At 45.3% G+C, this 15,940-nt stretch overlaps 1 protein-coding gene across 1 annotated transcript in view; it reads left to right on the top strand.

The window, feature by feature from the left end:
* The window catches only part of EVI5L (ecotropic viral integration site 5 like), a 1,294,704-nt gene that overhangs the window by 659,595 nt on the left and 619,169 nt on the right, over nucleotides 1-15,940 (top strand). Inside the window, exon 8 of the mRNA XM_086928161.1 lies at nucleotides 15,627-15,770. Coding sequence (XP_086784287.1) covers nucleotides 15,627-15,770 — 144 coding nt within the window. The remainder of the gene's footprint in view (nucleotides 1-15,626; nucleotides 15,771-15,940) is intronic.

The raw sequence follows: 15,940 nt of genomic DNA, 5'->3' as shown, positions 1-15,940 counted from the left end.
CTCTACTGCAGGGGCCTGTGTTTAACCGGCTGGTCATAGGAGCTCGATAAAATGAGTACCATTGAGTTGGGTAACAATAAACATCTGTTATTCAGCGCCAAGATACCCTGTTAGGGGTGAATGTGCACTTTACAAATACACATGCTAGGAGACATCTGTATGTGTTAGTGAGTGTCTTATAATAAATACATATTTTTATGAAAACACTGTGTGGTTCTTTTCACTTAATCTATACACATAAGATTATGTTCTGGTAAAAAAAGCTGCTTTACACTACTTCTGGACTAAGCCTGAAGGCTGCTCTCCACAGCTACCACTTAGAGAGCTTTCTAAGGTTGCGTAAGACCACTAAAATCACCATAAGGGTTTCCCACTTATGAGTGTGCATCATATACCAAGCCAGCTTCTTACACAGATGGCATGATGGGGTATGACTATGGAACATCTCCAGATTCAAGGCACCTATTCCCAGAAAGAAATGCCCCTATGCTAGCCTGCAGCCATCTCGCTCTCACATCTTTCTCTCAGCTTTCAAAACAAACTCCTTTCCTTTTCATACTGACAACTCGACAACAATGTAATACCCGAACAAGCATACAGGTAGATTGAGGATTATATCTGTGGAGACATGTGCAATTTTGAAGTGTTAGCTGGGCAGGAATCAATCAATAATCAATAAATAACCTTATTCGATTTGAAAACAAATCATAAAAGCATATATAAATCCAAACATACATAAAATGTCACTCTCCGATACAATTCAGTACATTAGAGGAGGCATTGGGAGGTTGTCACATGATTACTACAGCCCTGTTAGATCAGACTTTGCATGCCAATAACCCAGGAACCCTTCATCTCTTCTTTAGTCGCCCCTAGTTTTCCTTAATTTAACAGCGACACTCAATAAATTAGCCACACAAAATAGGGTATGTACATCAGAGGAAAGCTTTAAAACAACAAGGCTACTCACGCCTGTCTAAAACCAGCTCGATTTAATAAATCCTTTAAAAACTTTTTCCTGGGAAAAGCATAGTACGGGCAGAGAAGAACCAGGTGAAGGATATCCTGTGGACGCTAGTAAGTGATGGAAAAAATCTAACCTAAAACGGGTAATTAAAAATCCATTGTGTGGGTTGGTCATTAACTTTAAATATGGTTAAATTCCCGGGGTTATCTTTACTAGTGTGTGGGCTCTCACTGTGGGTTTAGCAAGTTCAAAAGCCTCTCGATGTGCCGTGGCGAACCTTAGACGGAGGGCTTTAATCTCAACCCTGTAGTTCATCTCTCAGTAGAGTAAATGAGTCTTAAAAGGTGACGTCTTAAGATACTTTTTCTTCTAATTGGGTTTCCCTTAGTTGGGAAACTCCAAATATGCTGAAAATAAGACATTCCTCCTACTTTGTCTCCAGGTACTGCTAACCAGGGAAACAGGGGGATGGCCTTTTTATAGGCTGTTCAGGGAAATTTCTTACACATTCCCTCAGGATCCCCTCATTCTAGCAGTCATTGTGAGACTGACTTAGTGGAAGACCAGAAGGGACCCTATCACCTAGTGCACAGGTCTTCTCAACCTCTCAGAATGTCCAAACAAGAAGCTGCCATACAGAACAGATTTTTTCACAAGTTTAAAGCTCAAATTCTCAATACCACCCATTGCCAGCTTACCTCCAAAACGTATCCAGTATGGCAGTTTGACCTTCCTACAAAACTGCCTGGACAATCTGAAAGAGACACGTTAGTGATAGAGTCCTTACCTTAGAATATCCCCAGGAGTCAGACTGGATCCGGAAAGTTTTCGTCAGCAGTACGCTTGTGCGTCGATAGGCGTCGTAGTATGGCTCCGCGTGCTTCGTTTGCGTCGTATTCGCAGAGATGACGTCACTGGAGCTACGTAGACGCGCCCACACTCGCTGACGTCAGTTCTTTCTTTTTCCGCTCTAGCACGTGCAGATCCGGCGAGAGCGGTACCCCGTCACTTTTTGACTAAGTATTTTTTTTTGTTATAATGTATGAGTACACTGTACCCCTGGGGCACAGGGATGCCCGGTTTCAAGCTTTGCCAGGCCTGTCCGCGCATGATGTCGCTGATGGACCGGCACTGTGAGTGTCTCTTCTGGGAGGCCCAGGAGTCGGCTCCACGTCGTTCCAGGCCTCGGTCCCGCGGGAGGTCGAGGGCCCGGTCGCGGAGCAAGCACCATCATTCAAAGTCTTCGCACTCGAAGTCAGGTAAGGCGAAGCACAAAAAGTCGAAGAGGCGTCGCTGCTCTTCGTCCTTCCCTCGCCCGTCACGGGACGCGGCTGAGGGGGCATGTGGCACCACCACTGCGGCTCCGATGGAGCCTGAGCAGTTACCGTTGGTTTACCCACCTTTCCCGGGTCCATCGGCGACTCCGGACGAATTGCAAGAGTTTGTGTCTGCAATGGCAGGTATCTTCGGCCCGTGCAGCCCAGTCAGCACTCCTTTGGGCTCCTCTGTTCCACGTTCCTCGACGTCGCCGGCTCTGGCCCAACGTCGTCGATGCCCACAGGCCTCCATGGCTCCGGCCGTGGCTCCCCGTTCTTGCCAGTAGACCTTGTACGGCCCCCATCAATGTCGCCGATGACGGCGACCAACACCGGCGTCCACTTCTTTCCTGACGTCGGCAAGGTGCCGTAGGAGTGTTTGCCGATGGGGGATTTTTACCCTTTCATTCACCCACGTCCTCGCCCACTTGTGGAGGAAGGTGAGGACTGGGAAGGGTTTGAAGACCCCATCGCAGCACTGTGCGAGTCTGTCCCCGACTGGGACGAGGATGCGGAGGCCGGTGGCCCGGATTACACTCCAGCGCCTGGTTCACCATCTCCTTCTGCTACTAGGGAGAAGAGTGGTTCCTTTTCAACGGTGCTGTGTAGGGCGGCCGAGGCTCTTCACCTCAAGCTCCCTACAGTGGCTGTCAGGACAAACCTACTGACAGAAGTGCTTCGGCCAGCTACTTTTTCTTCAGAACCCCTGTTGCCGTTTAATGATGCACTCACTGATGTTTTTCTGGGCACTTGGTCCAGGCCCAACACAGGGGCCCCTCTGGACAAGAGTGTGGGCCGACGCCATCGCCCGGCCCCAGGCGAGCCCGCCTTCCTCACCTAGCACCCTACATCTGAGAGTTTGGTGGTTCAAGCCTCGACGTCCCCGAGCTCATTCCCTTCTGCTCCGCCAGACAAGGAATCCAAGAAACTGGAGCAGTTTGGGAAGAAGATTTATTCTTCAGCAAGTTCCAGACTATGGTCTGTGAACACTGCCTGTCTCTTGGGTCGCTATTCCCATTCTGTATGGGATGCGGTTGCGGAGGTGCTGCCCCAGTGTGCGTAGGGGGCCCGGACAGTTCTCTAACGCACTATTATGGAGGGGAGATATGCGGCTAAGTTCACAATACATTGTGGTCTTGATACAGATGATTCGCTGGGTAGAGAGATTTCCACAACGGTGGCGGTACGCCGTCATGCCTGGTTAAGGACGGTTGTCCAAAATACTTTAATGGACATGCCGTTTGATGGCACTTGCCTTTTTGGTGATAAGGCAGATTCCACATTGGAGCGTTTCAAGGACTCTCGCGCCACAGCCAAGTCCTCAGGCCTTTTGGCCACACGTACTCATTCCGCTTCTACCTTTCGTTCCTTTCGTAGCTCCAGTAGGGGTGTCCAAACACGTTAGTTTCAGAACAAGCATGCACAGCAACAGTCCCAGCGCCGCCGCGGACGTGGGACTTGCAGAGGCAGGTCACAGGCCAGCTTGCGGATCAGTCCACCACCACCCCACACCTTCCTAGTCCGGAGTTTCAGACCCACCAGATGCCAGTGGGTAGCAGGGTTCGTCATCACCTCCCCCACTGGCGCACCATTACATCAGACAGGTTGGTTCTGGAAATTGTTCGAAGGGGCTACACCTCCTCTTCGAGTCTACTCCCCCAGGCATACCACCACAGTTCCACCGCATGTCGGGGATCGTTTGGCACTTTTCCAGCAGGAAGTTACTGCCTCTTGCCCAAGGGGGCCATCGAGCGCGTTTCGACGCAAGAAGAAGGTCGTGGTTGTTACTCCAACTACTTCTTGGTTCCGAAGAAGGACAAGGGTCTACGTCCCATCTTAGAACTTCGAAACGTAAATCGCTTCTTCCGGAAGGAGAAGTTCAAGATGCTCACTCTGGCATGTCTTGTCTGCTCTCGACCCACAAGACGGGATGGTAGCACTGGACCTAAAGGACGATTATTTTTATATTCCCGTCCTGCCAGCCCATCGGCGTTACCTGCGATTCACGGTGGGCCAGGAGCATTTTCAGTTCACCGTGCTCCCTCTTGGCCTTACCAGCGCCCCTCGGGTGTTCTCAAAAGTAATGGCTGTGGTCGCAGCCCATCCGCCCAGATCAGGGTTTTCAGTCTTCCCCTACATCGACGACTTGTTGTTCAAGGCGGGCTCGCCCCAGAGTGTCATCTCCCACCTCCAGACTACGGCCGACCTCCTGCATTTGCTGGGATTCTCCATCAATGTGCTGAAGTCGCACCTGATTCCCTCCCAGAAGCTCCTCTTCATCAGAGCGGTTCTAGACACAGCGCAGTTTCGGGTTTATCCTCCCGAACAGCGTGTCCAGGACATTCGGGCTACGATTCCGATCTTTCAGCCCTTTTCCTGGGTTTCGGTCAGGACAACCTTGAGGCTGCTGGGACTCATGGCCTCCTGCATCCTGCCGACCAACCATGCCAGGTGGTATATGCGGGCTCTGCAGTGGGACCTGAAGTTCCAGTGGGCGTAGCACCAGGGGAATCTATGTCGAAAGATCGCGCACCTTTCCATCGCGTGCTTTTACTACGCGGGGATTACATCGTAACTTCCACAACATCGGCTACTTTTAGATCGTATGTTGTTACAACGCAAATGCGTTGGTTGCTATGGGCAAGTACTTCACTTTGCAGACAACGAAATTGCACAGCTTTACAACGCGATTTGTGTTCTGACACACATGTGACATTGCGCTTCTTTTGTCCAAATGCACAGCGCGGTTTCTTATAACTTATTATGATTGTGTAAAGTTGCAACGTTTGAATGACATCGCATTCAAATTCAACATCGCGCTTGTCTTTCATGCACATGAATATAAAGGTTTGAATAGCGCTTCCTTGCACATGAATATAAACGCTTGAAACCAATGGCAAATTAAAAACGTTAATGATCGTGTAACATCGCACTCAAATTCAACATCGTGCACATGAATATAAACTGCAACGTTTGAGTGACGTTGCAACGTTTGAGTGACATCGCAGTCAAATTCAATATCTCGCTTGTCTTTCTTGCACATGAATATAAAAGTTGAGTGACCTCGCACTCCAACGTTTGAATATAATAACGTCGCACTCAAATTAAACATTGCGCTTGTCTTTCTTGCACATGAATATAAACGTTTGAGTGACATCGCACTCAAACTTTTGAATATAATAACGTAACCTAGCGCTTCCTTGCACATGAATATAACGTAACATAGCGCTTCCTTGCACATGAGTATAAACGTTTGAGTGACATTGCACTCAAACTTTTGAATATAATAACGTAACATAGTGCTTCCTTGCACATGAATATAATAACGTAACATAGCGCTTCCTTGCACATGAGTATAAGCGTTTGAGTGACATTGCACTCAAAAGTTCATGTTGATAGAAACCAATGGCAAATTAATGATCGTGTAACATCACACTTTTCAAAAGTCAGTCAAAATAGCATATTGCGTTGTGAACGTTTACATCGCAAAGTTGTGTTGTTGATGCTTACGTTGCAATACCTTACGATGTAAACGTTGAAGCGTCGGTGTGCCTTGCGATGTAAAGGGTACTGCGACGTGGTAATTGCATTGTATTGTGCTCGCAAACTAATCACTGCATTGCGATGGGTGTTCGCCCACCAGTGGAACCTGCCCGACTACTTTCAGATATCGGAGGGCATTGCTCAGCAATTGCAGTGGTGGCTCACTAATCAACATTGGGTCAGCGGCAGATCCCTCTCCCTCTCCCTTCCCCAACTAGAGCACACGGTGTGACGGATGTGTCCCTCCTAGGATGGGATGGCCACATGGGAGAGGCGGAGTCCCGGCTCCATATCAACCTTCTGGAGCATCGGCCAATCCTACTTGCACTGAAGGCATTCCTTCCCTCTGTCGGGGGGAAGGTGGTGCAGGTGTTTACGGACAACACCACCGCCATGTGGTATCGCAACAAACAGGGCGGGGTGGGTTCCTGGACCCTATGTCAGGAGGCTCTGCGCCTCTGGACATGGCTGGAACGTCACATCATTTCCATGACGGTTCAACACCTGGCGGGTTCTTTGAACGTCAGGGCGAACAAACTCAGCCGCCAGTGTCCGATGAATCACGAATGGTGGTCTCTTTCGACAGTGGGGAGAGCCTCAGTTAGATCTTATTCGCCACCAAAGACAACGCGCAATGTCATCAGTTCTGCGCGTTGGAATTTCCAAGGCGGCACTCGCTCGGCTATGCTTTTTGTCTCAAGAGGAGCTGCGGTCAGTTGTACGCCTTTCCACATATACCTCTTCTACCCAGAGTGCTGAAGAAAATTGGGCACGACCGGGCCAAAGTCATCCTTGTGGATCCTGAATGGGATCGAAAAGCTTGGTATCCCGAGCTACTCAGTATGAGCCTGGATCCCCGGCTCCGACTGACTCTGCGGGAGGTTCTTCTGTCGCAGCAGCAGGGGACGGTTCTCCACCCGAACCTGTCCAGCCTCCACCTATATGCGTGGAGATTGAGCGGCGACAGTTGATTCCATTTGACCCGAAGTCTGAGATGTCATTCTGGCAGGTAGGATTCCCTCCACTAAATCGTATATGCCTGCAGGTGGAACAAATTTGTGGCATGGTGCACAGCCAAGGCTGTGGACCCTCTTTCTGTCCCTCTTTCTGAGGTTCTTTTATTCCTTCTTTGTCTGGCCCGGCAGGGCTCTGCTCTGGGCACTATCAAGAGCTATCTTTCGGCCATTTCACCCTTTCTGAGACTTCCAGATCAGCCTTCTCTTTTCAAGTTCCCTGTTGTACAGAGATTTTTAAAAGGCATTATGCATATGTTCCCTCCTGTTCCTTTCATAATGCCTGTGGGATTAGAATCTTGTTTTAACTTTGATCCGCTTCACAGTTGTCCTTTACGTCTTCTGACTTTCAAAACTGCCTTCCTGGAAGCTATCACTTCTGCCAGGAGAGTGAGTGAGCTTCTGGCTCTTTCTTGAATGCCTCCTTTTCTGTTGGTTCATCCGGACAAGGTTGTTCTTCGCACTCGTCCATCCTTCTTGCCAAAGGTTGTCACTACCCTCCACATCGGGCAGGCTATCACCTTGCCCACTTTCTTTCCTTCTCAGCTCCCTTCCAGAGAGGAAGAGATGCTCCACTGTCTGGACCCAAAATGTGCGCTCTCCTTTTACCTGAATCGCACACAAGCATTCCAGGAGGATGACCAGCTCTTTGTTGGCTATGCAGGTGCCAAGAAAGGCCGGGCTGTTCACAAGAGGACTATCTCCCGCTGGGTCGCCTTGTGTATGAAGGCCGGTTATTCTGTGGCTAAAACTGGACCTCCGGTGGGACTGTGTGTCCATTCTACCAGGGCGACAGTAGCTCCTACTGCATTGGGACGTGGTGTCCCCCTGCAAGACATCTGTCAGGCTGCCACGTGGGCTTCGCTGCGCACTATTACAAAGCATTATTGCCTTGACAGTCAAGTCCGGAGAGACGGCTTCTTTGACCGTTCTAAGGGAAGCCAAGTCCCCTTCCTCCAGGGCACCATGTGTTTTATAAAATGGAAAAGGTTTCGCATTTGGTGGAGTCAGAAAATCTTTGACCCAACAAAATGCCAGAAAGAAATGCTACTACCTTACCAGCTCTCTTTTACCAAGTCAGGTAAAGCAATTTTCTTCCAGGAAGATACATCTTGCAGCCAGTAAAGCTTATAGAAATTACCCTTTCCAAACCTAATTGTTTTTAGAATCACAGTAGTTAAGGACTTTCAAGAGAGAGTCAAAAATGTTTTCCCTGATCAGAAACCTTTTTCCTTTATAGGAACTTATAGTGGTCCTCTCAAAACTCATGGGTTCTTTTTTTAAACCATTTTATGTATCTTCCCTTCAGCATATTTCGTGGAAAGCTTCTTTTGTTTTCACATCTACACACAAAGTTAGGGATATCCACGCCACATGCTTTCTTGAATGGTACATGCACGGTAAAATGTGCTTGAGGATTCTACACTTGGACTGGTGTATTCATTGCCTGTGATTTCAGTGAAGGTTAACCTGAAGGAGTTCCAGGTAAGTATCTTTTCCTTCTTCAGCCAAGGCATACCCACAGGCTCACTTGCTCAGAATATCAACCCCAAACATCAGGCAGGAACAGCCAACTCCTTCCTGTGTTCACAGTATCTTATTGGAATTCGTTTTGAAGAATATAGCCAGGCCTTAATACAGATTATGTAGCAGTAAAAGTAAAAATGATACCACATATATAAAAACCATATGAAGCTGCAGAATAGTGGGCTTCCCCTTTAGCTTTTAAAGCCATTTAGCTTCAATACAAGGAATCCATCTAAATTGTGTACTGGTTCATCCAATCAATTTTAATTCAGACATGCAAGATATCCAGGCAGGAATGTCATGACAATACCATATTTATAAAGTATCATAGAGTGTGGGAGAGCTGCCGGGTGTTGTCGCTCTAGTTGTTAGCCATCCACGTCTTTATATAGCGGTTGGGGTGTGGGTGCCCAGGTAAGAGCGCTGTGCTGGGGAAACGCTGGTTGTTTTACGCAAATTGATTGTTGGATACATTTAAAACTAATGAATAATGATTTTTATAACAATTTAAACGGCTGAATAACAATTTGAAACAAGTTGAAAAACCACAGATTTTATTTTTTTCTGGTGTTGTTGTTGGGGGGGGGGGGTGTATCTGTTAGGGCTGTAGATAGGTAGTGTTACCCTCCCCACCATAGAGTGCAGGAGAGCTGCCGGGGGTTGGCGCTCTAGTTGTTAGCCGTCGAAGTCTTTATATGCGGCTGAGGTGCGGGAGCACAGCGGGTGTGCCACTGGCAAGCCTGTCTGCACCCGTATGGGAACAGGAACGCTGTCCAAATTGGCCCCAAACAACTGAAATGCACAGCGGATCAGCTGCTGTCGCTCAGGCTACCTCCTGAGTCACAGTGCACCCCTTTGCTCTGAGTGGATAACTTGAACTAGAGAGATGAGGTATGTACACAGTGTAACTACGCCCTAAAAAGACAGACAAGGTAGATTATAACAAAACAACCTGTGCAAGTGAAAAATGAACTCTGGAAGTTGAGTTTAATGAACAGCCGATCTCTCCGAAGTCATAAAATAGAGATAAGGATCTTGTAGGAAGAGCGAGAATTGGATGTCCTATTTATCGCTGAAACCTGGCTTAACGATAGTTCCATTCCTGATATTTTAATGGCCCTCCCATCTGAGTTCCAAATACATTGCCAGGATTGTATAGAAAAAATAGGGGGTGGTATTGCCATGATACAACAGGAGGAGTTTGAAGCGTTATTACCCGTCTTCCAATATCAGACTGTGAAAGCTTTCAGTTCACCATCTCATTCTGCATTGTCTGGTGGTTGAGTAGACTAATGCGTCTACTGCAAGGACCTGTGTTCGACCTCATGGTCACAGGTTCAAATCCCAGCGGGTCGACTCAGCCTTTCATCCATCTGAGGTCGATAAAATGAGTACCATTGAGTTGGGTAACGAGAGACATCTGTTAATTAGCGCCAAGATACCCTTAGTGGTGAACATGCGCGTTACAAATACACATGTTATGTTATGTTATTCTCCCCTATATGCACCTTTTCGCAAGCCTTAATCTATAGACCTCCAGGCACAAGCGCAAATTTTACAGAAAATTTGACAGGCCTTCTAGCTAGCCTAGCTGTGAGGAAAACGCACATCATTATCCTCTGCAACCTTTAAAGATTGTCGTAGGACCTAGAGGCAGTGCAATTAATACAACATGGAGCCTTCCCTACACATGTGAAAGGGCAAACCTTTGATCCTATATTTTTTAATGATCCTAAGATTCAAGTCTCTGCCTCAGTCCGTGTACCATGGTCAGACCATCCTTTTGTTCCTTTCACCTTAACTAATACAGGCGCCCAAAGACATTCCACAATTAAATATGTATACAAAGTGTTGTCTGTTTTTGTGCAAGACAATCATTGTCTTCACCATACACAGATGGGCTTTCGTTCTCAGCATAGAACTGAATCCGCCCACCTGGTGGTTGAGGAGCTCAAAAGCATACTTAACCAAGGTGGCTCAGCCACAGTTTTGCTCATGGATCTGAGCGCTGCTTCTTATACTGTAGGTCACATTATCTTGCTGAACAGGCTCGGGGAGGTTGGGATCCAGGAAAAAGCTATGGATAGGCTTGCATCCTTTTTTAAAGATAGATTCTTCCAGGTTAGGGAATCCATGTGCTTTTTTGACAGTATGCCATCGGTATGCGAAGTGCCACAGGGCTCATCACTTAGCCTCACTCTATTTGATATTTGCATGTGGCTACTGGCAGAAATTGTCCAGGAGTTTGGCCTGTCCATAGTTTCCTATGCAGATATGCAGCTGGTGGTCTCCTTTGACAATAGCGTGAACCTAGAAATCCACAAACTAGCATTTTGTTTGGAAAAAGTGGCTAAATGGAGGACCAGTTGCTGCTTGAAACTAAACGGTGACAAGACAGTACTGATGATTCTTGTGAACAATGCTGTCCCTAGGCCTCAATCTAGTTGGCCAAGTTGTATGGGGAACTCTCCTGTTCCCAATTCCTCCATTAAGAATTTGGGAATATGTTTGGAGAAAGCACTAACAATAGACGAACAAGCAAAAAAGCTGGCGGGTACATGCTTTGTTCTACTAAGAATGATCAGGAAAGTTTTGGAGCTTATCCTGGAGCATTTAAGGAAAAAGGTAATTCAATCCATGGTGGTCTTCCACCTGGATTATGGTAATTCCCTTTACCTGGGATCTCCGAAATATGTTATAAATCGACTCCATACCGCGCAGAAGGCGGCAGCTAGGCTTCTTTGCCAAACTCCACATCACAAATCAGTAAGGGAGCACTTGAAAGATCTTTATTGGCTTCCTATTGATGCAAGGATCAAATTCAAGGCCCTTTCCCTGGAACATAAAACAATAAATAATAAGGGTCCCCCTAAAATCAGAAGCGTGCTCCTCCCACAAGTCCCCACTAGAAGTCTAAGATTGTCCCAAGAATGCTTCCTTAGAACTACAAGAATCAAGAGAACAAGATGGTGATGGCAGATCTTTCACACATCTCACCCCTAAGCTTTGGAATGCCTTGCCCCACAAATTAGGACTGCTGGATGAGGAATTCAGATTTAGGAAAAAGCTTAAGACATGGCTATTCCCCCAGTAACCTTAATAGGCATAGTTCCCTGTCGCAGCTCGACTACCTAGCGCTGGGAATCCATACACTTTACAAAATTCTTAACCTATGTTAAATTTGTAGTTTGGACCCCTCACAGGAAAGACCTTTCCAGTGAAAACTGAAATATCCCCTGGATGTCCTATTGGCTTGAAACCTTAATACCCTGAGGTGCCCTTCAGGCTTTACTTTCCATGCCAGGAATTCTTGCAAAAGATTATGTTGGAGGTCCTACCAGTTTTCAAATGTGCCCTTGTTATGACCTGATAATTCTGCTAATCACCAGGGCAAACAACCTTATCCCTTCTTGGGACCCAAAAGGACACAACCTTTCATATATACTTAACCAAGAAAGGAATAATACTAACAACTAACTAAACATATTTGGCTATTGCCGAGGAGCTTGCGAATAACACCGCCAACAGGCGACTACAACGCAAGAAACAATACCAGTGACGACAATAACAACAACCCGGGAAAACAACGTCACTCGGTAAAACAACGCAAGAAACCAAGGGCCTTAAGGTAAAAGGGTACCCCAGGGTACGAAAACACAACACAATACCAAGGGCCGCAGGGTAACAACAATGCGACACAAAGCCCACCCTGGTGGAACTAAAACAACGTGCACTCCTCCTAACAATGCCTAGGGGTAGGATACTTACCACTTTAGGTTTCCCTGGATGAGAGCGGTACTTCCCTCTCTCAACAATTGCCTGCCAGAAAGGGAAACTTACCATCCTTCCGATGCTACAGCATTTTGGTCAGAAGGGCCCTGACCTCCCTGACCTCCCATCCCAAGGAACACAAACAAATAATTATATGGTCTGGGGTTTCTTTATTACACAATGATAGAAGGACAAAAGGAAGAAATCACTACTATGTCACAATAGGCCATCTATATCACTTACAGCACCAACTTCAAACTACCAATTATATGATCACTAAATGCAATCAGAATAACATATATATATATATATAAAACTTATATGTATACAAATATATGGAACCTGAAAATAGGAGAAGATAGATAAGAACAGCTAGAAAATAAGAGTTAGTGGAACACCTCACCAAGTTTCTTCACATCCCAATATGCTCCACCGTCACAGCTACACGTCTGTACTGTGATGAACTACCAGAGCTTAGGTCTCAGACAGCTCCTTTAGTAGAAGTGGAAACGTAGGACAAAGCCTCTAGCAAGCCTCGCCCCCCTCTCTCTCATCAGATGCCGTACCACACCGTGCCAAGGCCACATCATCGGTTGATCAGGCCTTTGCTATGACTTCGAGACAGAGCCTGTACATTCCTCCGATAAGAACCGGTTCCTGCTAGCATACAAATTGCAGAAAACAAGTGAAAGCAAAACATAACTTCTCACCTAGAAAGGCTCAGAAGATGGAGACAGCTCAGAAAATGGAGTCACTTAAGCATAGGCCTTAAGCATAGGCCACTACTCCTGCAAAGAGCCAAAATTAGTATGCAAGATGGCATAAGATTATGCTAAAGCCAATAGGCAAGCCCTGCCATTAAGCAAGATAAAGTCAGAAACAAAAAGGTACATAATCAAACCCTACTTTGTAGTGTGGCAGGCCTACACATCACCATGTTACGTGACAGTATAAATTGCAAAGCAAGATGACATGAGAGCATGCCAAATGCAATAGTCAGCACTGCTGTTAAGCAAGACAAAGTCAGAAACAGGCCTACACATCACTATATTAGGCCAAAGTATACTGAGATGGTAGTGGGCAATGGTCATAATCGAGCCATTTATCCATAAAATAGCTCAGTCACTACATTCCACCCATGACCATTTTCCAACACCATCAAACCTATATAAACTTCAAACAATATAAAAACTATTACTGGAATAATAAGGAACATAACTGACAAAATGGGCAAAAGCAGTTCTAGGGCGAAACATATTCAAAAGACTAGGCACACATTGAATGCAACAGCATAATGCAACTGAAAACAGATGACTAAAAAGGTACACCACCCAAGATAGACCAAAGCATCAGGTAACCACCCAAGGAGCTAATCCCACAATCCTATATCAAGGGTATGTTGAACTTCAAATGACAATTATGCAAAGCAATATTATGAGACTGAATGGATTTAGAGTGGTCAGAAATATTAAAGCAACATCATCCATCAGGATCAGGAGGAAAATCAATAGCAATCTTATTCTGTAAAATAGCTTGTTAAGCGCCTCTCATATCAAGCAGGAAATCAGATAAAGCAATCAAGGTGTGATTAACAGATTTATCCATAAGACAAGCCAGTCTACTAATAGCCCTAGCATTATAAATTGTCAGTCTAGGAATCCCTACAATTGAAGCAGCTAAACTAATAGATTCAGACTTATAAAACAGAATGACATAAGACCACGTCCAAGCCAATAGGCCAAAGTCATAATTCACCTAACCCAAATAACATTATACATTTAATCCTGCAGTATCCACCATGAAGCACATGTGTGCACCATCAGCAAAAATACTGCACCTCAACATCCCATACATTCTATTCTTAGCAAGACTATTCTATTGAAAGACAGCAAGATTATAGAACAGAAGAGAAGTAGGCATATGCAAGACCATCCTACATTAAGGCTAGGATAACATAGCACGCTAAAATCAATACAAAATTATGGTGATTGAGGGTCACCATAGAGCATCAGACCGCAAAAGTGGCTCAGTCACTACAGCCCTGTCTGCCCAAGTTTCCCAGAGTTATCTAGACCATAGGCTGTCCTTTGGTTGGGCCCTTTCATATTTGACATTTCATTATCATTGCACCAGAGTGATGTAGTGTTCCCCAAGAAGCACTCTCAGTGCATCCTCAAGTAGGTCTCATAGATTGCTATTAGGAACGTTTTCTTTAAATGGAAACATTAAATGCAAGAAGGCAGAAAATTGGCATTCCTGTTCCTTTGTTAAGATCAAAGAAACATTAAGATATTTTCCTGTCAATCTTTGCCTTAACTCCTCAGTATCAAGTAAAAATCTTTTAGAGAATTATCCAGACCACCGAATTTCAGATTTGTACAGCCATGCTTTCCAAATAATTTTTGGAATCACTAATTGTAAATCAAATATTTTATCTACAGCCTAAATCCATGCTATTACCACCTCCGTTGCTGTCATTGCCTCAACAGAATACTAGAGTTTGACCCAGCACCAATACCTCCGCCTGCACTAGTGGCATATCTACCTGGTGCAGACCCTCTGTTTTGCAAAGAAGACCCAAAATCAAAGATGCATAGAAACAAAACGTGCCAGTAGTGCTAGCCAGATTACTGCACCTCCTCTGGCTACTCATTGTCTTTGTTATATGAGGGAAGAGCAGAAACATCTTCACTTATGTTTCCACCGGTTTTCATGACAACTGCGTTAATAGGTGTTTTTGGTTCATTTATTTAAGTATGATAAATACCTGAAATCCCTATTGCACCTCCTTTTTATGGTTACTCATAAGTATACTCTATCCATCATCCCCTAAGATTAGGTACTCTTCTAAATATTCCCCAAGGAATCTAAAATTATCCATATGGAGTTTCACCCTGTGTTCAAACAGTGCCTCTCTTTTTTTTTCCTCATTGAAATACTGCTCTAAGCTCAGTTCTGAAACACTGTGTTCTAAGCTCAGGTTTCAGAACATCAAAAATCATAAGGCTTTTCTTGTAAATGAGAATCAGTTTAGCTTTACCAGGCCTGACTATACTAAATCACTTCATTCAAAATGGGATGTTTTAGGGTGGAAATGTTTTATTCATCTCAGAAAATAAATTCAAGATGTCTCTTTTTCTGCCTCATTACTGACTTTGTCCTTAGTACCCTCCTCACATTGAAACAATAAACCACAATTTTTGTTCTTCCTCCTCCACTTGCCATCATTGTTTTCTCTTTGCCATTCTGTCTTTTCTCCCTGGCTTTTCTTTACTTGTCCTACTAAATCTCAATATCATTCTCCCTCGTTGCACTGCCCTTGTGTGTGTTCATTTTTTTCTGGCATTTCATGTATTTCTCTCCCCACTTTATCCTTCTCTCATTTCTTTTGTTTGTTAATGGTTTTGACTTTTGTACTCATTTTATCCCTTCATCCCCAAATAACCTTACTTTGTGTTTTTTAAAACTGTCTGTGTTATTATCCTCCAGGAACAGCTGCCTGAACTGAACATCCACTTTCGGTCTCAGAGCTTCCACACATCAATGTATGCTTCATCTTGGTTCCTCACGCTCTTCCTTACCACCTTCCCTCTGCCCGTGGCCACCCGGGTCTTTGATATCTTCATTTACGAGGTATGAGGTCAAGTGACTAAATTGTAGTTATAGTTGATCTGAAGCCCGTTTTGTGGCTAAATGCAAGCATTAAAGTGATTTTTGGATATTTCTTATGTAAGAATGAGAATTATTTAAGGGTATTATCATTGAGAATTTGCTGGTTCCTTTTCTTTAATTTGTGAGTTGGA

This window comes from Lissotriton vulgaris, chromosome 1_1, assembly GCF_964263255.1.
Source record: "Lissotriton vulgaris chromosome 1_1, aLisVul1.2, whole genome shotgun sequence".
Lineage (NCBI taxonomy): Eukaryota > Metazoa > Chordata > Amphibia > Caudata > Salamandridae > Lissotriton > Lissotriton vulgaris.
The sequence above is the reverse complement of the archived record's forward strand: the minus strand, read 5'-3'. Positions and strand labels throughout refer to the sequence as shown.